This window comes from Genypterus blacodes, unplaced genomic scaffold (assembly GCF_046128005.1).
Source record: "Genypterus blacodes isolate CSIRO-AG114 ecotype Tasmania unplaced genomic scaffold, CSIRO-AGI_Gbla_v1 ptg000072l_1, whole genome shotgun sequence".
Classification (NCBI taxonomy): Eukaryota; Metazoa; Chordata; class Actinopteri; order Ophidiiformes; family Ophidiidae; genus Genypterus; species Genypterus blacodes.
In genome coordinates, this window is record NW_027466882.1 from 2,338,762 (window position 1) to 2,362,712 (window position 23,951).

Consider the following 23,951-nt stretch of genomic DNA (forward strand, 5'->3'; position numbering starts at 1 on the left):
AGTGGACCATTAGATTTAATATTGTGTAAAAAAATGTATTACATTTTTTAAAAGGTATACTCAATGGTTATCATACTGATACTACTGTTTCTGCAAAACAATAAGTATCACAATAAAAGGAATATCTGAATCAGTTCAATTACAACAAAATATATTATATTAACAACAAACATAACAATCATTATATGACAGGAAGAAACGCAACATCATGAACGTTCTGTTTCTTTCTCCATTTCTTCTCTTCCAGGGAAATAATGCTGACGGCGACAACATCGTTCGAGCTGGACGCTAACAACGACATCAGCGTGCGACTGTGGGAGCTGAAGGACCCAAAACAGATCGTCGATGCAAATGCCAGACTTGCGCCAGAAACGCTGAACTCGAACACTTATTATTAGTATTCCGGCTTCGCATTGTCAGCGGATCTTATACATCAAAAGGTAAATCAGTTAACTTTATATCTATTCTTTGTTTTGTGACCCAAAAAAAACGACCATGCTGTATTTAAACGTTATCAACATCCAAAAGTTCCGAAGTCACACACACGTGCCACCTGGAATGACGTACTTCGATAATCTGTGATTAATGCAGGTCAATCATGTATATGACATAAACATTTTATCATACCTGTTGAAAAGATGAATTGTTCAGTAAATCTGAAAATGATCAACAGTTTTAACAGTTGCTTTTTGCAGCTCATGTCTCTAAATAACAGATGAATGCAACAGTTGTTTTTGTTGTTGCACTGATCTAATGCATTGTGGTATCGCTGCACAGTGATGTCCTGTTTTAGTGCTGACCTCAACTTTTGCCCAGAGTGCGGGAATGTTCTTCCTCTCCCAGGGATGCAGGACACAGTTTGCTGCCCACGATGCTCCTTCTCCATCCCTGTAACAGGTACAGTTCAGAGCCGGGTCCTACCTCCCCATTCACTCGACACACACACACACACACACACACACACACACACACACACACACACACACACACAAACACACACACACACTTTACATGACAGTGTGCATACAGTGTCAGGACATTTTGGAGATCATTTTTATACAGAAAGAGGGGGGAAAGGAGAGCGAGATAAAGACAAAGAAGGTAGCATTATTATTAGTATTGTTGTTGTCTTTCTTGTTTTATTGCGTAAACCCTGACGTAAAATAGGCAATATGAGGTACAAGTAGATTGAAATTTGAACAGCAGGAAGCCACGGCCCCTGGAGGTTGTGAAAACATGGCACAGTAGTGTGGGCGGAGAGTCCAGGATGGCGTCAGTGATGTCAAAGAGAGAGTCAAAGAAATGGTAGGAATAGAGGAAGACATTGAAACTGGTAAAGAAATCTTGGCAGAACATTCATTTTGGTCATGTTTATTTTCCCAATTAAGGAGAGCAGCAACTGCTCCAACTTAGAAAGTCAGATTTCAGGGTTGTGGTGAGCGCGGTGTAGTTGGCAGGCAGGTGGCCGAGTCACATTGATGCAGAGATACTTCAACTGTGAGCTACTGAGATTAAAGGGGAAGTGTGTTCGGCAGAGCTGCAAACCTCAAGTATTACTGGGGTAACATTCGCTCTTTGAAATAATGATTTTGTACCCAGAAAAACTGCTGAATGTGTCAAGGATGGATAGGACAGCTGGAAGACTAGCTATGGGGTCAGTTGAGTAGAGCAAGAAATCATCCGCTATGTTTGTGCTATGATCCCCTACATACTGCACAGGTGTCTCCTATATACAGTTAACTGAACCCAACAAACATGAACTCTACAACTGTGCGTGAGACTGCTCTGTCTGAAAGCACAATAGCAATGACGTCCAATACTTTTGATGACAGCCTTATTATGGATCCTCCTGATCGTACACCATTTTCTCTCAGAGTTCTCAGGACAGCAGATTCACTCTACAGTCGTCTTCAACCCAGTGGAGCAGTCATCAGTGTCTGTGGAGGATAAAGATGATTCAGAGCTGAAGGGAGCTGTGGTGAGGAAATATGAAAATCTATGTTCCGCTTACTGATTCCTATGTGTATTTTTGATAATTATAGGTTTAATTGAATTAACAAAGATATCTGAGTTAAATTCTTTTTCGGCCATTTGGGTTTTATGGAGTTGTCGGTGTTAAAATCTAAATTATGACTGAATATATTGCAGACACAGGTTGTTGATCTTCTACATTTGTGATTGATTGTTCGAGTCTGTCACACTTACAGTAACACGTTAACATTACAATGCACACAACCACACACACTCACATCTTCACTATTACACCATTTTAAAGTTATAATAAAGTTATAGAATGGTTTTGGCATTGCATCTGCAAATGAGAGTAGAAACTCTTTATTTAACATGAGTGCAAGCTTTCATTTTTTGCATTTGGCACAATGTAAATCAAGCTGTCGGGTCCGGCACACTGTCATAATGAGGATTCAGACTGAGTGTTTATATGTGTCATTGTTGCTCTTGTAGATTGACCGACGCTGCTCCCGCTGTAATAAAGAGGGGATGGTTTATCACACCAGACAGATGAGATCTGCAGACGAAGGCCAGACAGTCTTCTTCACCTGTATACACTGCAGGTAATGCAAATAGCTCAGTTGCCTTAGTTATGTATATGTATATACTTTACACATCCATAGATGAGTACACGCTTTAATGGATCTTCTTTGATTCTTTTGCATTTGCAGATATCAAGAGAAAGAGGACTCCTGATCTGCATTCTGTTTCACACATGAGCTCTGCTTTCAGATGGTTGGATGTAAACAAACAGCAATTCGAGGAACTATGTGTCTGGTAACATTCTGCAATTTATTGCTGAAGCCATTTAATAACGGGAACAGTGCAAAATGATAAAACCTTCTGGATATGGAATCATCAATATGGCGAAATATTTTGCTAAACTTAACCTTAACTTAGTCCACAAGGGACCGTCTGAGAAGGATTTCCTTCATTCATTTTGTTCCAGCACAGTTTTTGTTGCGGACGACACTAGTTTGAATTCTTCTGATGTCTTTCCTGCTAGAACTGGTCGTCCATTAATCTTATTTTTATTTGGTTGCATAGCATGTATGTTGTGCTTTTGGTATACATTAACTTCATTTTCTACATGATGGTGCTGATCACAGCAGGGCGGGTTGAAATTAAATGCCTATATTTTCCCTTTTTGTCCTATTGTTTTTCTTATCTGGTGTCAGTAAAGGTATACACATTAAACTACAAAACCACACACCCTTTATTACACTGAAGGAGAAAGAAAGCTCCTCCTGTTTGCTTTTACCAATGAGCTGAATCTCCGGTGACAAACCCCACAGAACAAATTCCACCATATCATTTATTTGTTGACTTTTTTTAATGACGAAAGCATTTGACATGACAGTGAGCATGCAGTTATGAGACATTTTGGAGACAGAGGGCGAGAAAAGAAAGATATTACTGAGACCTAGGAGATGTGATACACATGTGGATTAGATGCATAAGGAGATAAAGCAACAGTGACTTGAGCTAACGACTGACACAGGTTGTACAGGTGGTAACTGTTCTGTACCAGAGTGATAATAGTGAAGCCATATCGTCACTGTTCTGTTAGATCAGGGGTAACACCCCCTGGACTTTATTTAATTTAGTACATTTGCTGTTATGGATGCTGGATATAGAGAATGTAATGATTTGAGGAGATGGTAAGTCCCTGGTCCCTTTTTCAAAATGAATGCAGTTCCAAAATAGTGCAACCATGATAGAAAGTGAGTGTAGGAGAGGAAAGGAACAGGAGGACACGAGAGATACAAGTATTGAGGCAGATGCGTTGATGTGACATTTTTTATTAAGATAATCAGTATTCAACCGAATGGATTTGTCCAACTCCTACAAAGTCCCTGAAAAAGGTGGTTTAACTTTAACGTATTGTGTCAAAATCAACCTTTTTGATAAAACCTTGGTTATATTGCATGCAAAATGACTAGAATTAAGTATCTTAAATCTTAAGTATTGCGTAGAAGAATGTGGCTGACATAACATTTCAAATATATTTTGACACTAACGGAATGCTTCACAAAATACATCATGTCAACATCAACTAGTAACGAAGACAAACACTTATGAATGAATAGAGTTAATAAATAGATAAGCACAGCGTCTCTGGTTTTGTGACAGCAGTTGGGTTGGGACTTCTTTAGACTGTTCTGTGTATGCCAGAGCTCTAGGTGGCGGTATTGCACACTTTAGGTTGTTAAACGATCTCCGTGATCCCCTGAAGAAGGTGAAGACCAATAACCAACGCTGTTTAAAATCACGTGATAGACCCAAACACTGGCTCTGACAATGCCGCACACGCTGTCAGACGATAACAAACCCTTAATTGATTAATATATCGTAATTCAAACTCCGGAGAACTCCCATATTCTGTGGTAAACGAACTTTAATATGTAGTAGGTTTGTCTCTTAATTTGAAGAAGTGAAATGATAGAGTAGTGATATCGATATACTTTCTACGTTATACGGACTTGTGTTTCCAGCTCGCATTAGAGTTGTTGTTGTTTACATACTGTATCCCTGTATCTCTATTCACTAACCAGCTGTAGGTACCGCAACTCACAACTTCTGAATCAAAATACCTATCAGTGAGAGTCCAGACAAGGTGGGTTTGCTATTGTTATCGCCTCATGCATGTGACCCAGCTGTACAAGCTTTGACTTACATTTGATCACAATGAGTGGAATAACACTGTGATCACAGTTAAAGTGTGTATTTCATGATCTGGATCATCTTTCTAGCTGCAGAAGGTGTAAGTGGGCTCTGGGTGGAATGGGAGTGGAGTGTGTGGACTGGAATGTGGCGTGGTGACAAGGAGGAGAGAGAAGGTGGGCATGGTCAGTGATGGGACTGTTCAAAAACACATTCTGAAGATCGATCATTCGCATATGTGAGAGGAAAAACTAAAAGTAATGGTAAACAATTTTCAACAAACAAGGAAAAGAAAGAATATTTAATGAGTTTAGCTTGTAACATACAAGGTATTACACAAGGTTGATGCTTTATCCCACTTTCAGTCTTTATATGTGTGTGTGTGTGTGTTGGATTCAACCCTAATTCACATTTCCCTTTTAGTTTGTAGAAAATGAAGCTGCGGGTCCAGCTGCAATGCAAGAACCTCCATGAATATTTGAGAGAGTTGAGTCCTGAGATTCTGGACAAATTATACAACCACCCTGCCACATGTCTGGCTGTCTACAGGTACAGATCACATACTGTCTGCTCTGTACTGTGTGATATAGAGGTCATACGGCAACATGTCAGTGTCTAATGTCATACTGTGTCTCATCCTCTACAGGGAGCTCCCCTCTCTTGCTAAGAACTATGTGATGCGTATGCTGTTCCTGGATCAGCCCCTCCCCCAGGCAGCTGTGGCTCTGTGGGTGCGCAAAGACAGTCAGAAGTAAGTTAGAGACGTCACTGAAGAATAAGAACGTTTATACTCATGTAAGAACTTTGAAAATGCTCAGATTTGACACCACTTTCTTTCAAATGTCACCATAATGAGGTGGACTGGCGACTGAACAAACCTGGCTACTGCAGTGTGGACACCTGTTTATTTGATCTTGAGGTGTTTCTCTTTGTCTTCCTGCTGTAGGGATCATGATGAGTGTGTGTCAGTGCTGGCAGGACTTCGCCTCTGGCACAGTCAGCAGCTGCAGGGAGGTCTGCAGGGATACACTTTAAACCCAGTGTTCAAGGACAACCTGAGGATCGCTCTGCTCGGAGGGTACACTTGGTTTTTGAAATCTAAACCTTGCTCTTCTTATTCATATCACATCCATATTTATACTCTGAAAGGCATTTTAGCTGAACAACTCCTCCGCTGTGTTGATCTCCAGTGGCAAAGCCTGGGCAGATGAGGGCAGCACGCTCGGCCCCGATCGCCACGCACGAGACATCGAGAGTCTGGACCGCTACGCCATGGAGCGCTGGGAGGTCATACTGCAATTTATGGTGGGTTCACCCAGTGCCGCTGTCAGTCAGGACCTGGCTCAGCTGCTGGTACAAGCAGGCCTCATGAGAAGGTACACGCTCCCGATACACACACACACACACACACACACACACACACACACACACACACACACACACACACACACACACCCAACCATACTCACACTCAAAATAGTTGGAAAGCATGTTGGTTTGCTTTCCTCATCTTGATTAAATGCATGTGTTATTAGGGATTCTATATCAAAACCTACATTTGTGTCATTCCTGTCTCTTATACTTACTGTAACCTTTTTGTGCTTATCATCTTTTTTCTCAGTGAGCCAGGAGAGGCGCCCTACATCACCTCAGCCGGTTTCCAGTTTCTCCTGCTGGACACGGCGTCTCAGCTGTGGTATTTCACACTGCAGTACCTGAACACTGCACAGGTGCCTTTGCACAGCGACTGCTTTGATCTGTTGATGAGTGAGATTAATGTGTTATTGGGGGGGGGGCTTAGTTTTAGTTTTACATTTAAGAGTTTGTATTCCAAAACAAATGCGATGTACACTACCCATTCATTTTAAAACTTTATTTAAACTGAGGTAGGCTTTGATTGTACTAACTATACTACACACAATCCTGAAGTCTTTACAAAGAGTATGCCGGCTCCACTGCAATGCGACGCATCATATTACACGAATCCATTCTGTGTATTGTCGTATTGGGCAGCTGTAGCCGTAGCTGTGGCCTAAAAACCTCCAAACCTCCCAGTAAAGAAGCAAACTCAATCAGACATCATTTTGTTATGCTGGGACAAAAACGGTGTACAAATAGTAAACGGCTCTGAAATGTTGAGAGCCGTATAAAGGGATGGAGAAACTAACAGAATGTGTAATGTAAATGTAATGTGTCCCCAGAATGTAAAGCAGATGCCTTTGCACAAAAGTCTGAATACACAAATACATAATTGAGGTACTAAGTGAGTATGATCAGTGTGTGAATACAGCTCTGGGTAGCAATTCTACTAGGAAACTACTTGTTATCTTAGTATATGGTGGCATGTAACTATATTCAAAGAGGTTACGAAATAATCCAGACATTTGAACAACTCTTAACAAATCTTTCAAATGAAATTCATCTCTATTTAGACTTAAGATGAGATGGAACTTTATTTATCCCGAGAGAAACGGTTCCTCCAAGAGAAGTGCACAGAAGAAACTGTGGGATTCAGTGTTTCCTATATGAAAACTTCTGTTTTAAGTCGGCTTACTTTCAATAATTTCCCTCTTGTTTGAATTGCTTCAATTCCTTTTTTGGTCTGGCAGACTCGGGGGATGGACCTGGTGGAAATCCTGTCATTCTTATTCCAGCTGAGTTTCTCCACTCTGGGCAGAGTGAGTACAACGTTTCCCACTGCAGTATTGTATGTTTATCTGTGCGAGTGCTTTATTTGTCTTCACATGACGGCTCTTCCTCTCAGGATTACTCAGTTGAGGGCATGAGTGAGTCACTGCTCACCTTCCTGCAGCATCTGCGGGAGTTTGGACTGGTTTTCCAGAGGAAGGTAAAGATCCAAAAACACTTTTATTCCATTGTAACAAATGGTATCCTTTTCTTATATTTCAAATTCATTACAAGTCTTTATCAGGGAAGATTATCACTTTATGTTACGTTGCACGACATCAGAAGTCGCCTTTGTCTTCTTGCCCCTCATTGTTGTTGCTATTCTTGAGCGCATGATGTCATTCAAAGTCATGCATACCAGATAATGGGTGTAAGTTGTATAAAAGGTTTTGCTATTTTACAAGTTTCATTTAATGCTGTTCTGTCATTAGAGGAAGTCAAGGCGGTACTATCCCACCAGACTGGCTATTACGCTGGCTGCAGGAGTCACTGCAAAATCTGCTTCCTCCTCCTCCTCCTCCTCCTCTAATGGGGCTTCCAGCATTAGTTCAGGAGATGCGAGCTTCATTGTGGTGGAAACCAATTATCGCATCTACGCTTACACAAGTAAGTCTTCAACGATGTCAAGTGTTAATTAATAATGGATTTGGTATTTGAACATGCCTAAAGGAGCGTGTACTGACCTATCTTATGTCTCCCAGACTCTGAACTACAGATCGCTTTGGTTGCTCTCTTCAGTGAGATGCTTTACCGCTTCCCCAATGTGGTCGTGGCTCACGTGACGCGGGAGTCTGTGCAACAAGCCATAGCCAACGGCATCACCGCCCAGCAGGTGTCTGCTTCCTTCAGCCTCCTTCAGGCAACAACCTTCAGGGATCTACCAACTCAGAACATCCAACATCAATGAGTTGCCTCCACACTTGAGTAACAATTCTTTGTCTTTCTCAGATTATTCACTTTCTGAGGACCAGAGCACACCCTGTCATGCTCAAGCAGGTAAACCCCCTCTTCCGTCTCACACTGTCAATCCCAGTGATGTTGACAGGTTGAGCTCTATGATCAGTGTGTGTGTGTGTTCATCATCTTGTGTGTGTGCTTCAGAGCCCAGTGCTGCCCCCAACCATCACAGACCAGATCAGACTTTGGGAGCTGGAAAGGGACCGACTGCAATTCTCAGAGGGTGTGTGTGTGTGTGTGTGTGTGTGTGCGTGTGTGCGCTTGTGCGTGCGTACGTGTGTGTGTGTGTGTGTGTGTGTGTGTGTGTGTGTGTGTGTGTGTGTGTGTGTGTGTGTGTGTGTGTGTGTGTGTGTGTGTGTGTGTGTGTGTGTGTGTGTGTCTTTTGAAGTTTTAAATGTCTGCTTCAATAACATGGATAAAACATGTTATTATTAATTGAAAGTGATTTAAGTGATCATGTATGTTTAAATGTCCATTAGAAAAGTTAGGCCTCAAAAATGTGAGGGGACTTTGCCGAGATTTGTGATAGAGTCATTTTCCAATATGATTACTAGATACCACTGTTGATAAGCAGTTTGTTTGTTGTTGTTGTGTGAGTGTGTGTTATGCTGCAATAACATTTGAAAGAGTTTCAGCTGACAGCACGTTTGACAGTTGTAACAGAGAGGATGAATATTGACATTCTGCTGACCTTCAACATAATTCTTTATGTTTCTGTGTTCTCCACTCTTGTTTGTGATGTCGTCGCCCTCAGGCGTGCTTTATAACCAGTTCCTCTCCCAGGCTGACTTTGAGGTGCTGCGAGACCGAGCTCAGGTTGGATATTTTCTTCTTCTCCAATCTCCAAAAGTGAATCATTTTGTCTTAAGACCTGTTAACATTTAGAACTCATACGGCTGTTTGGAGCTGGTCTGCAGGATAGGGAGAACGCCTCATCCACTTCTAGTCCTTTGTTTACTGTACCATCGATCCAATAGCAGCCTGAGTTTAATAAAGCTCTCTCATGTTTTCGAGCAGGGGCTGGGCTGTCTGGTTTGGCAGGACGTGGCTCACAGAGTGATGGTGGTATCGCCGCAGGGACACAGCGAGGTCAAAAGGTTCTGGAAAAGACAGAAATCTCACTCCTAACACATCAGAGGAAGACGATGAAGCAACAGCGGTGTCACAATAATCACAGTTATTCCTGTGCTGGTGATTTACAAATACAGGGGATTTCCTGTTTAGCTGCTTGTTCACTGCTGTCAGTATACCGACACAAAAGACTACTACTTCCACAGATATAAGATGACATCATTATTATATTATGTAATGTTTTTAATGAAATGTTACTGTCTTGTATTTTCATTAAATTGTTATTAATAACGGCTCAAATGTTGTTTCTTCCCCTGTTTGAATGTGATTTGCAGGCAGGGTAATTATTGTCTTCTTCAACATCAACGTGTAGATTTGGATGATAAATTTGGAGGATAAGTGGTTATGGAGAATGAATGAATGAATGAAACGTACAAAAATCCTCAAACACTGCTGGTATACACTTCATCAAAACAACTTACTAACTCGTAGTCAAGGAGAGCAACGTCAATAATAAGCAATATACATTACGTTACATAACGATCATTTAGCAGACGCTTTTATCCAAAGCGACTTACATTACCACCCATTACAGAGGGGGGGGGAGCAGTTGGGGGTTCAGTGCCTTGCTCAGGGGCACCTCGGCAGGGACTCGAACTGGCGACCCTCCAGTTCCCAAGCGGAAGCCCTACTGAGCTACTGCCTCCTACCTACATTAGTATAGTCACCGTATGTCATGAATACAAACCCACGTGTGTTGTGTATTTTGAATAAGGTTACACTGCTCACATAAGATACTTTATTTTGGTCAGGTTACATACAATTCACAATGTTTATCACACGTAACTTCAAATTGTCTTGCACCTCTTCTTACATATCACACACACAAACGCATGCATTACAGAGGGGGTGCAGGGCAGCCATTCTACGGCACCCCTGGAGCAGTTGGGGGTTCGGTGCCTTGCTCACAGACACCTCGGCAGTGCCCTGGAGGTTAGCTGGCAACTCTCCAGCTGCCAGTCCACTTTCTTGGACTCAAACCGGCAACTATCCGGTTCCCAGCTGAGTCTTCTATGGACTGAGCTACTGCCGCACATTTAGTTTGTAAATCTTAATGACAGCTGTTGGATTGAAGGTGATGTCATCCAGCAAACAAGTTCCAACAAGGAAATGGTCATCAGAAAAATTAGAAAATTGTTACCACAGCAATGATGTCACACTTCTTGACTAAATTGTACACTTGTTAACCAGATTGAGCTTATAAATACTAATCATTTAATTCATCTTTGACTCTTCCAGTCCCCACCACTTTGGGTTTGAGTGTGTGAAGCTCCAGCAGCTGTGAGTGTAACAGCAGCAGTGTGTGTAGTCATCCTCCTCTCTCTCTCTCTCTCTCTCTCTCTCTCTCTCTCTCTCTCTCTCTCTCTCTCTCTCTCTCTCTCTCTCTCTCTCTCTCTGTAACAGGTACTGCCACTATACATCTACACTAGAAGACTTAGTTCACTAATGAACCAGTTTGGGATCTATCTATCTATCTATCTATCTATCTATCTATCTATCTATCTATCTATCTATCTATCTATCTATCTATCTATCTATCTATCTATCTATCTATCTATCTATCTATCTATACAGGTCAGGATGTCTGGGCTGTGACCTGCACTACTACTGACATCTGTGCTCTGAATGGTTCAACCATGACCTTGAACTGCACATGCCCATCCACATTCAAAGTGGTAAAGAAGGATGGGGGATGTGGACCCAGACTCAAACCTGTGAGACAAACACCTGCACTCACAGAGCTGAGACACAGCGACGCAGGTGAGTACAAGCTCACACCAGAGCAGAAGGACGGAGGAGATGTTGGAGGACCCGGAGTCACTTTGACTGCCACAGGTAACAGTTTCATCTGATTCCTTAGATTGATTCTATTCAATATCTACAAACTTTGAATATCTAAGAAATCACGACTGAACTGTGTGTGGAAGATGAAGGACAGACTATTACAAGGGGACTTCTTGATGAAGAGGACAGCTTCTCCTGTGCTCTAAGAGGACACCTGCGTTTCTACTTTCCTCCTAAGTGTGAGTGAATGTTCCATAGCTCCACCTGCTGCAGCTTTCATCCTGACTTACAGTAGAATTACTAAAAAAGGAAACAAAGAGACTCAGAACTCAGATTTCCTGAAGCAGGATTTCTTATTTTGTCTGAGCTTATAACCTTCCTGTTTGATTTAACGTTTCCCTCACATCGACACTGAAACATTTTCACATTCATCATCTATTTCAGCATCTTTCAATCTTTGTTCCACTGGAAGTTCCTATCACTCAGTCAGCCCTTCCCAGAGAGGGAATCTCTCTTGGAGTTGCCTCTTGAGGTTTATTCCTTTTTTCCTGATACATGAAGGTTTCCTCTGGAGTTTTTCCTCGTCTTCCTAGAGAGCTTTGGCACGGGTGAGGAATGTTCCTGATGTTGTGGGTTTGTAAAGCCTTTTGAGACATTGGATGTGATATTGGGCTACACAAAGAAATTGGACTTTCAACATACATAATCACTTAAATCAATTTCAATTAATAATTAATAATACAATGTTTTATCCATGTTATTGAAGCTGACAATTTAAACTTTAAAACTTCAAAAGACACACAGACAGAGAGACACACACACACACACACACACACACACACACACACACAGCACATCATCATGTTAATGTCAGAGCGCAGTGAGTGGAGGCGGGGAGGCTGCAGCATCGGGGAGGATGCGCCGCTGCTGCTCAGTGCCGCTCTCAGGACTCAACTGCTTGTTCTGCAGCCGCAGCGTGACGCTTCAACATTAAGCGGTTCTAATTTTCACATGTGCATCAAGTTACACATTTGCACGTATGCACCGATCTGACACGGCGAGTTTGTGTCGAAGAGGACGCTAAACGGCAGGCCGCAAATGGATCCGGGGAGCTCGGGTGAACGTTCGGGTGCCTCGCGGTGCCTTAGACAAGGCGGGCTGCGGGAGGAGACCCCGGGAGAGGAGGCGAGATGCGGGGAGGGCAACGCCGGGATGTCGAGACGAAGAGGAGGCGACGAAGAGACGTCAGAAAAGACCAAAGTCCAGTGTGAGGAGGACGGAAATGCGGAGGACCAGATTCAAACTGTGGGTGAAGAAGATGCTGGAAAATATGAAGAGGAACTGGATCCAAGAATTCAGGCATGTTGCGAAATAGAACATTTTGAAATAATTTGAGTTTATTTTATATGTCAGCTTTTAATAGAAACGATGCCGTTCCCCTTATGTATTCAGAAATGATCAAGTTTCATTCCAATCGCAGTGTATTCTGACTGAGCAGACTTCACAGCAATAAACGTGACTGTCATGAGCAACGTCAAGCGCTGAGCTGCAAATGTCTGCCGTTGTTAAACAGTGGAACAATCCCATATTTTGATTATCCCTCCAAGGTTGTATTGTTTTGTCATTTCCTCTCTCTATTTTCCAGGAGGAGCTGGAGCACCTCAACCAGGCCAGTGACGAAATCAACAAGCTGGAGCTGCAGCTGGATGTGAGAAAGTTGTTTGTATGCCAGTCAGAATATTTGAAGACATGACAAAATATTCACACACTTTGTGTAGGACATTGGAATCTGATTATGGTACAAAGTAGATGTGTTTTGTTGTTGTACTGAAGAGGTGTTCCAATATTCTGACTCCATCGTGTGTCTAAGCAGGTGGGAGAGAATATTAGAAACACCTTTCAATACAATGCAGTCTTAACCATGATGAGTGTTTGGTGAACTATAAAATCGTATCCAACCCATCTTGTCATAAGTGTAGCACAGACAAAAATGGTCATGTAGTGTACATGAAAACCTTCTGAAATGGCAGGACTGAATGTGATTGAATGTGTTTTGCTGTGCTTGCTTCCCTCAGGATGCCAGGTCAAGCTACAGGAGGATCCTCACAGATTCTGCCAGGAAGCTCAATGCTCAAGGCTCCCAGCTTGGTGCATGTATTGAGAAAGCGAGGCCTTACTATGAAGCTCGTAGACTCGCCAAAGAGGTACAGTATGTTAGTGAGGCACCAGAGGCATGTCAATGTGTTTTCAGAAGTGTAGAAGGGCACAATGATGCTATTTAGGCAACCTGGTAGTTAAACTGAACTGTTTATTTCCTTAGTCATTCTGGCACACTAAAATATTTATCTATTAAAAAGTTGTCCTTGTTGAATATCAAATTTGGCTTCATGGATGCAGTTCCTATAAATAATAAATACTTATTTACTTTAATCGAATAGAAACACAATATTTGGTGTATAAAATATCACTTCAAATATAAAAAGTGGGTTTCTCTGTTTCTGCTGATAAACTGGGAGTGCATGTTTGCTTTAAACTAATATTTCTTTTCAAATTGATGTACAGCTAATGGCTTATCAATGCAAATCTCATGACACAGTCACAATATTTCTTCAGGTCATTAAGGAACTCTTGGCTTCTTTTTCACCTCATCAGGAAATGGCTATGTCAGGTCTCTGATAAGCTGAAAATTGCTGCACAAAAGTAAAGTTGTGCCAAATTGAGCATGTGTACATCAAACTCGAGTGCACAAATGACGTGTAGAGTAACAGCGACACCCTGAGCAAGCGTGTAATGCTATGCCAGGAAACTCCAGATAATACCAAACAATAAAAGCTGAAAAAAAGTGAAAGGAAGTGGATGGCAAGTATTGTTTACATGATTGAAAGTCCACAGAATGAAAATAGAATGACTTCACGGGATAGAACTTTAGAAGTGAGTTTAAATTCCTGCTTTAACGTGTTGCTAATTTGTGTCCATTGCTCAAATGTGTCATTTTCATGTAAACCAACTTAAATAATTTAATTTAAAATTATGCGCAAATTAATCACGACGTGCAGAGCAGATTATGCTCTTTATTATTTATAATAAAGTCATAAAGCCTAAGAAGGAAATCAAATGGATAATTTCCTGGAAATCTGCTTGGGAAACATCCTATTGTTATGAGATGTTGTCTTGTGATTGCTGGTTCTGACTTGGTTACTGATTGTCTGGTCAACAGCTACAAAATATAAAACAAAAACGTTGCCATAGGATTGAGCAGAATCGCCACTTTTTTCACCTCAACTTCAACTAGTGGGACTACCAAGGTTAAACCATGGGGGCCTTGTGATTAGGATGGGCTTTTTTCAGCTGCTATTGTTTCTTCCAGGCCCAACAAGAGACGCAGAAGGCAGCTCTGAGGTTTGAGAGAGCTGTGTCCATGCACACTGCTGCCAGAGAGATGGTGTATGTAGCAGAGCAAGGCCTGCTGGCTGACAGGAACACCATGGACCCAACCTGGCAGGAGATGCTGAACCACGCCACTGCCAAGGTACACACACGTCTTTTCTGTATTCTGTAGAAAAGTCAGGGATGTGATGAATTGTGTGAAGATGACGAGGAGTCTTAAAATCAGTCTACAGTTATAGTATAAATCTATATATCAATTTGCGGAGACGGTTGAGGCTGCGTATCTTTAATCATTCACACGTCATTGTGAGTAAAAGTTCTGGGCTCTTCCTAGAGCCAACATCATTTTATATCAAAGAGTTACAGGGTGAGGGCCTTTCCATTGTTCTATTTTTGGCCCTGGCTACCTTAGTAACCATGTCACGGTGACCTGGCAAGACATAATGTTGCTTCCTCGCTGATGATGGATGAACGATTCTGGTAAAACACTCTAGGTTAAGAACAAATTGTGTACTTCCTTTCTAATATTGAACAGTTACATAATATTAAATGATTGCCAAGAACACAAGGTTAACTTGCATAATATTGTCCTGAATATAGTACATTTTCTTCCACATAATCCCCCCTTTGGCGATTACACTGGCGATACAGTGACGGGCAAAAACTAGCATCAATATGCTCGAAAAATTCCTTGCCTCTCAACTTCATCATGGGCAATCATGCTTTTGCGCTGGTAGTGGTTCCATAACAATACATACATAACAATAGGTTATAAATGGATGTAAGCCTGGCAGATCTTGTCAAGTCATAAAAGATTCAGAATTCCAAACAATCAACTGGTGTGCTTAAGTCACAGCTTCACATTATAATTGATACAATACAGTTTAGTAGCTAGTAATAGTAGTAATAGTTTAAACAGCGGTTTGGATGGTAAATAGCACACACCTTCTCCTTGTTTCAAGGCACGCAGGGCCCCGACACACAGTAGCTCTCAAAAGAGGAAATGTTTCTGATTGTCATATTAGTTTGATACACTAAATAACAATAATTTCCCAAACAGTACCAAACACAGTGAGGCTCTCAAAACCAACAAAACCAAATATAAAATCTTTTTCATGAGAATCACAGGTTCCGACTGTATTTTTGATGCAATTAATATATATTAATGAAGAAAAAGGAGAAATGATAGAGAAAAAAGATCAAACTGTATCTACAGTCAAGTCATGTTTAATGCCATCTACTGAATCTGAAAGGGACTGGGACAATATCATTAATGGATTCTCTTTCTCATCCTTTCTGCTTTATTTGAACATTGCATTTTGGGTTTCACATGAACTGTAGCTAGCCAAAGCCTCTTAGCTTACAATTCATAGCCCTCGACGATTACTAAACTGAGACGTGGGTAAGACTCTGTTGTCCCATTTAAGCAAAGGTCAGAGATTTTTGAGACAGTCTTGAAAACTGTTCAATTGTTGATGAATGAATAAGGTGTAATTTAACAAATTTCTTCACATATTATTCTGTGGCAGTTACACCATTTAAAGAATCATTTGCTATACATGATGTCAAATATTTCTAATATCTACACCATACAGGCATTTCTCCTCTAGTGCGGGAATTTGGGATTCATTTGGCATTAAGTATACATTCTTAAATTATGCTAAAGCTAGATTATTCGTTCAAACAGGGTGTCCTTTATATCGCTTAAGAATGACCCCTGGCCAGATTAAAGGTCTCATACGGCACGTGCTGTGAGCAGTTTGGATAGTTTAAACTGACTGACGTAACACTCCTCTTAACTCAGTGACATGACTGTATATATTGTACATGTGTGTTCAATAGGCTTTACACTTAAAAACAACCAGCGTGTTTTATAAGTTAGAGTCTAACTTATAAAACACGCTGGTTGTTTCTAACTACCAACAACATATAATTTATTCTAATTCTTTCCTCTATGCCAGTCCCGCTCAGTTATGACTATCGCAATGATTAGGTTTGAATCAATTCAGAGATTGCCGTGCCTCACGCTCCGTGCAATTCAAACTAATTGAAGGACTAATGGAAGTATAAGTCCCTAAAGAATACTAAAACAATCACATAAAGGATAATCAGTATACAGTATACGCGGGAGCCCCTGCTAACTGGGATTCTCTCAGAATTGTTCGTTGGATTGACTGGTGGAGATGATGTCATGAAATTACTTTGCACCTTCTGAAGTTATTGTCTCTCCTCCTGAGTGTATCTGCAATGTTTTCACCTAGTGTATGTTTTACAACACAACAATACAATATCATTAGCACCTATGTGATAATCATTGATCAAAGGAAGAAACCAAAGACAGTCCGGCTTTCCTCCATTTGGTTCGGCTCTCAAATGGTTGAGTGTCAACAGTCTTTTGTCTTAAAAATCAGGTAGCTCTTCTCCACTCGTTGCCACATATGTGCTTTGTCAAACCCCCAGTTCAGCTCTCTCAATCCTTTGTATTACACACAGACAGCTGGAGCCAATATCCTGATTCTAACCTTTGTAGCAGCCTGGTGTTGAACTCACTACAGCTTTAAGTCTGACAGGAATACATGGAAGCTTTGCTGAATTCTCTTTAAATTGTATAAATCTTGTGGAAGCATTGATGTGTGTGTACAGTATTTGTGTATGCACAGTTCTAACTGCAACTCATGTTGTCTGTGCTGACCAGGTGAATGAGGCAGAGGAGGAGCGCCTCCGCAGTGAACGGGAGCACCAGCGTGTCACCCAGCTCTGCCAAGATGCAGAGGCTCGTGTCCAGACCATGCAGAAAGCCCTCAAGAAAGTCATCCACAAGTCGAAACCGTATTTTGAACTCAAGGCCCAATTCAACCACATTCTGGAGGTGGGTACCAACAGGACCACAGCCGTTACATAGACACAGAGATTGAATGTATGCGCAATTATTTGTCTTTGGAATAAGGCTCAGTTGACAGAATCTGTAAAATATATTGATTACTCACATCTGAACCAAATACAGTTCAAAATATTACCCAGATTTAATGCTGCTGAAATCTGCTGTCGGACTGAAACAGTTCTTGATTTATGTCTGATGGTGGGTTGGGTGGGTGGGATGAATATCTTTTTTTTAAGCTATTCATAAAATCCAAAGGTTATGCCTCTTTCAAGGCAAACCCTGAACATTTTAATTAAGAAATGTAATTAGGTATCAACCTAGCATATATCAATATGTATACACAATTATACACATTCCAACATGCAGTGAAATGCTTAGTTTCCAAAACCATAATTTACAATTTACCCTTGAAATATATATAAAAGAATATATAAATATATACAGTATATAACAATATACAGTTTATATATTTATGAACTCTACTATACTACTATACTATACTACTATATATATATATATTCAAATATATATACGTATATACAAATATATATGTATATACAAATATATATACACATATATGTATATACAAATATGCAGAGAGGAGTCTGTGGTTAGGGTCTCTAGGGTCCTTAATAATCTTCCTGGCCTCTCCACTGGGGCTGCATTGATCCTAAGGGGGTTATTCCTCTTTTGCTTCCTGCTTAAGTCGACCATCAATTCCTTTGTCTTGCTGGCATTCAGGAGGAGGTTTTTGTCCCTGCACAAGTTTTAGGTGGTTAATCTCCTCCAGGTAGGCCTTCTCATCATTGTTGGAGTGGCGGAGAGTTGTTGGAGACCACAACTGTGGCAGCAAACTTGCATGTTATGCTTCGATTGAAAGCTCAGCCCTTCATCGCTTAGAAGAAGCTAATTTCCCATGAAGACATGTACGTGACTGCTGAAATATACCAGCTGACTTGGAAAGATACTCAAAGAACTAGTCAGATAAGCCTTTTTAACTGCCTGTAATAATGTGATTGCAGGAACACAAGGCTAAGGTGGTGCACCTGGAGGAGCAGGTTGCCAAAGTAAAAACTTGCTATTCTGTTGCCCTGCGCAACCTGGAGCAGATCAGTGAGCAGATCCATGCTCAGAGGGGACGAATCCGGGCCAGCAGAGGACGGCCTGCAGTCTGCGGTGGACGAAGCTCCCCTGTTGGTGCTGAGGCTGAGGTCAGAGCTGCTGTTGGAATCAATGTTAGCAGCCGTCCTGCTGTTGGTGGGATTGAGAATGACTGGGTACATGGTGAGAAAACCAGGCTGTGGGTGGAGAGGCACAGAGAGAGTGGCTGGGGCCAGAGGGAGAGGCTGGAGGCTGAGCAGGCTGGCTCAGACTGCATGTCTGTTATCAGCCTGCAGACCATCGCCTCCGACCTGGAAAAGTGTGACTCTGTGGGGCACCTTGGAGACTTCAGCGACGCTGGGAGCGTGGTTGGGGAAGAGTGGCAGCGGCAGAGGGATATGAAGAGGTCACAGGCGCAAGTAAGCAGGAACGCATTAGCCAACAGGCCCCAACAGGACACGGCTAACCACGAACAAGCATCAGCTGGTCAAGAAAAGCAGGAGAACTTTGTCAAACAGCACCACAGAAGTGTTAGTCTATGATGAGGAGTGATGATGATTGATCATAGCGACCAAATGATAAAGGATCAGAGAGGAAATTGGATGAGTGTCAGAGAGACTGGTGGTAGACTAGCCTCCACCAATTGTGCTGACACTGATTGTCCCAATGCGACAGAAATGAATAGCCTCTCCTTGGCTTGATCCTCTCTCCAGCTCTGAATGTTGACAGCAGCACATGAAATGAACAGCGGGCTGCAAAACCCCCATCAGTATTGCATCGTTAACTTTAACTTTATTTCTATAGCCCAATATCACATACAATGTCTCAAAGGGCTATTCAGACCCACAACATCAGGGAAATTTCCGACCCCACCCAAAGCTCTCTAGGAAGACGAGGAAAAGCCTTAATGTATAAGGAGAAAAGGATGAAACCCTGGAAGAGGGAATTCAAAGGGAGATTCCCCCTCCAAGAATGGCTGGGTGTCCAATTGGAACTTCCAGTGGGTTTGTACAAAAATACAGTAAAGCATGCAAGGCAGTACACACAAACAGTCACGCATTAGGAGATAACATACAACACAGAGAAGCAGAGGTCAGAGGGATCCACAGAGTCGACACACCCGGCATCCCTCTGGGTGAGAAGCCTTCCATCACTGGGACAGCACAGGAGCCGCAGAGCTGGAAAACAGCTGACCTCTGTGCCTGTGCTCTGTCTTGACCTTTGGGATATCAAGTAGGCCTGCCTGCTGAGATCTTGGGGGTTTGTGCGGGAACGTAAGTGGCAATAATGTCCGAAAGATATACTGGAGCCAGGCCATGTTGTATTTTAGAGGTTAGAAGTTAGACCTTAAACTCAGCCCTGGCACTGGCAGGAAACCAGTGTAGTGGTGCTAGAAGTGGCATGATGAGTTCAAATTTACGAGTTTTAGTCAGGAGTCTTGCGGTAGTGTTGTGAACAAGCTGCAGTTTTTCAGAGCAGAGAGCCCAAATCAGAGAAAAGGGCATTTTAGTAGTCCAGGCTAGTAAACACAAGCACAAATTATGGTTTCAGTATCTGCCTTGCAAAGGAACGGTTCTGATTCTGGCAATATTTTGCATATGGAAATATGCAACCCTTGTAATACTGTTATTGAAGCTGATGTAGTTTAGTTTTGTGGGGCATTGAATGGGACCGTTGTCATCAATAATTTATTATTATTATTACTTTTAATTTAACTTTTTCGAAAGAATGTTGGTTGTCTACCTGAAGAAGCTTGTGTCTGAACCTTTTTTTGTTTTTTCCCCCAATACTGTAAGTATTGAAGTGCCTTTGTGTCCTCAATTAGGCTCTCCATAGCTGTTATCAACACATCCTGGAAGTGTATGTCCCATATTTGCAGTCACAACCTGTACTGATGAGTGACAGCTCACTGTTTTCAGTAATGTAGCACTGAATTGTTCTAAATTCAGTTAACTCATTTTAATAAGACATTTTGTTGTGACACAGTGAATGTAAGATTTTTTTCATACTTAGTATTCTGTAATGCCATATTTCTTTGTTTGTTTGGAACAGAGAGACTTTAGTGTTATTGTGTATATACTTTGTTTCGTAAAGCATTACCAAGAATTCAGTTTTTGCACAACTGCAACTTGTTTACATTTGTTTTCCTTGTGTGTTTTAATCACTACTACTAAACCATGTTTTTATGATGTTCTTTTCTGTATTTATTTAATCTCAAGAGCTGACTTCATTTCCTGACAAACGCCCTGTATACAGCTCGCATGAAAATATGATCTGTATCAGAAATGCTATTCAGATATGGAGAAACATGTTTATGCAAGGTGTTTTTACACACAGCTTGCATGTGATCGGACCTACCAGACAATATACAGATGTATTCTGACTCACAGATCTCTGTCACAACTAACCAGGCGTAAGTGCCATCGCTATAGCTGAGACACATTCATGAGATGAAATCCACCCGCATGTAAACGCCACCCTGTCTCATCCTCCTGCTTGCTGAATGTGTACCTGCGCCTGGAACATGAGATGGTAGGAGCCCACGATAATAGGTTATTAGGTATTTTTAAAAGTGGATGAACATCGTCAAAGGAGCAGAGAGGACAAACAAACCACCTAACAACCTGCTCACTAAGACATGATCATAGTGCAGGGGAATCCAGATGAAGAGAACACTTTATAATACGAGGTGTACACTGTACTGAACATTAGATATGATGTAATTAACATGCAAATGCTGTGCTGTGGAACTTCATAATTAAAATGTTATTTAATATGCATTAATGACATCTCCTTTTGTGTGCTTTGGATCAATTTCATCTTTGACAATGTTATTTTCCTGTGTATTAGTTGTCTGAACATAAAACTGAGAGAAATAGTGATAGAGGATTTCGGAAGTGAGCAGTATTGTTCACTGTTGATGGAAGGCAGACAGACAGGATCCACAAATGCATCCTTACCAATAATCCAGTAGAAGGTACTCCTGACCCCTCTGACTGTCATGTAACATGACCACAGTTCAGTTTACTAAACAGTCTGCTGATTTTGGATGCTGATCATAAAATTAGTCAGTATGCTAACATGCTCTTTCAAAATTTAATTGTACCTAGTCAACAGTTCGGAGCCTCCCCCCAAGCATTTGAACCCTCAGCAGTTCAGAGATTCTGGCCTTCTTGGAGTCTCAGTCTCATAAAGAAGAGTGGGACAGAGAAAAGGAAAGAAGGTTGTATAATTATTATTATTGTTGTTGTTGAACTGTTGTTGTTGTTGAACTGCTGAAGAGTCAAAGGGTGAGAGAAAGGAGAACTTAGACCCTGTGGCTACGAGTATTTAAGACCGACTTACTACTTTGCTTCACAGTGAGAACATGCAATAAACTGATACGCCTTCCACCTGGCCCCATGCCAACATGCCATCCTTTACCATTCACGTCAGGGGGATTGGACCCATTTTTGTCATTTAGGTAAAAGGTAAAATCACATGTATGTTTTTCCCATGAGCACCTGAATGCAGCATCCCAGGCTTCTTCACCTAGTGACATCACCATAGTGTGCGCGAGAGAGAGAGTGCGAGAGTGTGAGCGAGGCGAAGAGAGCGTGTGTGTGCTCACACGCTCGTGCATGTGTGTGTGACAGAGTGTGTGTACTGTAACACCTTATCATTTGGATGAGGCGCGCTCTGAGCTCAGCTACGTGTTTTCATGTCTCCATGAAGCACTTTTGCTGCGTGCCCACTCGCTGAGCTTCGTTTTGCTCTGTGGATCGGAATCAATTGGTCATGGAGCGGCTGTGTGTATGTGAGTATGACTCCAACATACAAACACATGATGTGATTCATTCATGGGGTTGAACTTCGAATTTCAATGTTAGATCAACAGTATGGAGATGTCACTGGTATTTTATTTTTGTTTTTCAAAAATAACAAAGGACAGGTTTGCCACCGAGTGTGTGTTTTCTGAGGCTGTGCTGTTCACGGTAACTCGCCTTGTAGTAAATTGCTCCTGCATGTGCATCATTCTCGTCGACGCAAGCGTCTTTCAACCAGCAGTATGGGTATGACCGTGTGTCTCCTGAATGGATGGAATGGGAGGTTTGGATGTGTGAGTTGCTGCAGCCTGCTTCATTAATATCCTTCTGTCCTTGTCATCTCACTGATGTAAGAGTCTGTGCAGATAATGCTGCTGATGAATACACACTTTCTGAGACAGACCAGCAGAAATGACAACATCACTGTGACAAATTTAAAGTATCCACACACTGTCACTTTCTCTTCATGTTGACATGACAACTGCTGCACTCTAAGAGGAATCACATTCATTTCTCTCATGAATTCACACCAGTGAAGCCAAAATGTTTCTAGGATGGTAATGCACTGAAAGTCAATAAAATGAAATCCCCTTTGTATGTGTTAAATCTAGTCGATTGAACCTGATTGGACCAGAGTAAAAACAAAACCACAGAATCACGCATATACATCTTAGAGACAGGATTTTGTCAAGGCTCAGGTTTATGGAAGGTACCAATCTAGACCATTAGACTACTCCAGCTTTGAAGCTTACATGTAAGAAACACTCTACCCTGCTGAAAGGTTGTATACAGGGGAGGTGTCCTGTCCAATATGAAAGAAATTCAGGTGTTCTTTTTGGTGATAACAGGACCTGTTAGAAGATGAAAAATCTTAGCAGCACTCCACCAATTATGTCTCTTTTGGATATTGTTTAAAGGACCAAAAAAGGAACAACTCTGGTCTGATGAAACAAAGATGTGTCTTGAACTCTTGGGTCTGAATTCCAGGTACATCACTATGAAGGTGGTGCAGTAAATTGTGTTGATGTTCCTCAGCAACTGGAATGGGAGGCTTGTTAGGATCATAAACAGATTAACACACACAGTTGTACACCTGGTGAGAGTTAGTTTAGGACCTCCGACTGAGGGAGTTCAAGGGAGTTTGCTGTTTTAAGATCCAGGGGGAGTTAAGGGTCATGAAAACAGAAAGCAAGTCAAGTCCATTTTATTTCTATAGCCCAATATCACAGGGGTTTACAGGCCCACAATATCAGAAAAATTCCCGCCCGTCCCAAGCTCTCTAGGATGACGAGGATAAACCTTCGTGCACAGCATGTCTACTTCTTGGGCGGCTGTAGTGATGAATATTTCTTCATGTAAACACTGAATGAATGGCCACAGCATAGAGAAGTTGTTACCAGCATTGTGTAGTTCAGTCTGTAGCTTCAGTAATTTACAATATTACAGGTTCATCTCCATGAATTAGAATATGTTCGTCTTCCCCATGATTGTGTAGCGTACTGAACCAGACTGAGAGACAATTTAAGGGCTTAGGAAACCTT

At 41.6% G+C, this 23,951-nt stretch overlaps 3 protein-coding genes across 10 annotated transcripts; all 3 read left to right on the forward strand.

The window, feature by feature from the left end:
- The first annotated feature begins 291 nt into the window (after window positions 1-291).
- polr1h (RNA polymerase I subunit H) lies at window positions 292-3,317 on the forward strand. The gene is made up of 5 exons (XM_076157158.1): window positions 292-440; window positions 778-897; window positions 1,875-1,978; window positions 2,464-2,573; window positions 2,682-3,317. Exons 2-5 carry the CDS (start codon window positions 780-782, stop codon window positions 2,704-2,706), a joined length of 357 nt encoding a protein of 118 aa, XP_076013273.1. The 5' UTR covers window positions 292-440; window positions 778-779; the 3' UTR covers window positions 2,707-3,317.
- Window positions 3,318-4,252: 935 nt separating this feature from the next.
- Window positions 4,253-9,684, forward strand: gtf2h4 (general transcription factor IIH, polypeptide 4). Of its 8 annotated transcripts, none has more exons than XM_076157259.1 (16): window positions 4,253-4,422; window positions 4,566-4,627; window positions 4,764-4,850; window positions 5,098-5,223; window positions 5,321-5,425; window positions 5,621-5,752; window positions 5,865-6,050; window positions 6,296-6,404; window positions 7,284-7,352; window positions 7,439-7,522; window positions 7,794-7,968; window positions 8,064-8,194; window positions 8,311-8,358; window positions 8,464-8,542; window positions 9,074-9,135; window positions 9,337-9,684. In XM_076157259.1, exons 4-16 carry the CDS (start codon window positions 5,108-5,110, stop codon window positions 9,445-9,447), a joined length of 1,407 nt encoding a protein of 468 aa, XP_076013374.1. In that variant the 5' UTR covers window positions 4,253-4,422; window positions 4,566-4,627; window positions 4,764-4,850; window positions 5,098-5,107; the 3' UTR covers window positions 9,448-9,684. The 8 variants fall into 8 exon arrangements, with proteins under 8 accessions (XP_076013374.1, XP_076013372.1, XP_076013370.1 ...); XM_076157257.1 differs by having other exon boundaries at window positions 4,253-4,418; XM_076157255.1 differs by having other exon boundaries at window positions 4,253-4,397.
- A 2,365-nt stretch (window positions 9,685-12,049) lies between these two features.
- sh3bp5lb (SH3-binding domain protein 5-like, b) lies at window positions 12,050-21,373 on the forward strand. The gene is made up of 6 exons (XM_076157058.1): window positions 12,050-12,594; window positions 12,881-12,943; window positions 13,311-13,439; window positions 14,603-14,764; window positions 17,318-17,491; window positions 18,526-21,373. Exons 1-6 carry the CDS (start codon window positions 12,334-12,336, stop codon window positions 19,144-19,146), a joined length of 1,410 nt encoding a protein of 469 aa, XP_076013173.1. The 5' UTR covers window positions 12,050-12,333; the 3' UTR covers window positions 19,147-21,373.
- Window positions 21,374-23,951: the final 2,578 nt, after the last annotated feature.

Coding starts and splice junctions, on each gene's coding strand:
- gtf2h4 (XM_076157256.1), top strand. CDS start 5,108: ATGAAGCTGCGGGTCCAGCTGCAATGCAAGAACCTCCATGAATATTTG. Junction 7,353..7,438: donor GTTTCTCCACTCTGGGCAGA/GTGAGTACAACG, acceptor TCTTCCTCTCAG/GATTACTCAGTTGAGGGCAT. Junction 7,523..7,793: donor GACTGGTTTTCCAGAGGAAG/GTAAAGATCCAA, acceptor TTCTGTCATTAG/AGGAAGTCAAGGCGGTACTA.
- polr1h (XM_076157158.1), top strand. CDS start 780: ATGTCCTGTTTTAGTGCTGACCTCAACTTTTGCCCAGAGTGCGGGAAT. Junction 1,979..2,463: donor CAGAGCTGAAGGGAGCTGTG/GTGAGGAAATAT, acceptor TTGCTCTTGTAG/ATTGACCGACGCTGCTCCCG. Junction 2,574..2,681: donor TTCACCTGTATACACTGCAG/GTAATGCAAATA, acceptor TTGCATTTGCAG/ATATCAAGAGAAAGAGGACT.
- sh3bp5lb (XM_076157058.1), top strand. CDS start 12,334: ATGGATCCGGGGAGCTCGGGTGAACGTTCGGGTGCCTCGCGGTGCCTT. Junction 12,595..12,880: donor AACTGGATCCAAGAATTCAG/GCATGTTGCGAA, acceptor TCTATTTTCCAG/GAGGAGCTGGAGCACCTCAA. Junction 14,765..17,317: donor TGAACCACGCCACTGCCAAG/GTACACACACGT, acceptor TGTGCTGACCAG/GTGAATGAGGCAGAGGAGGA.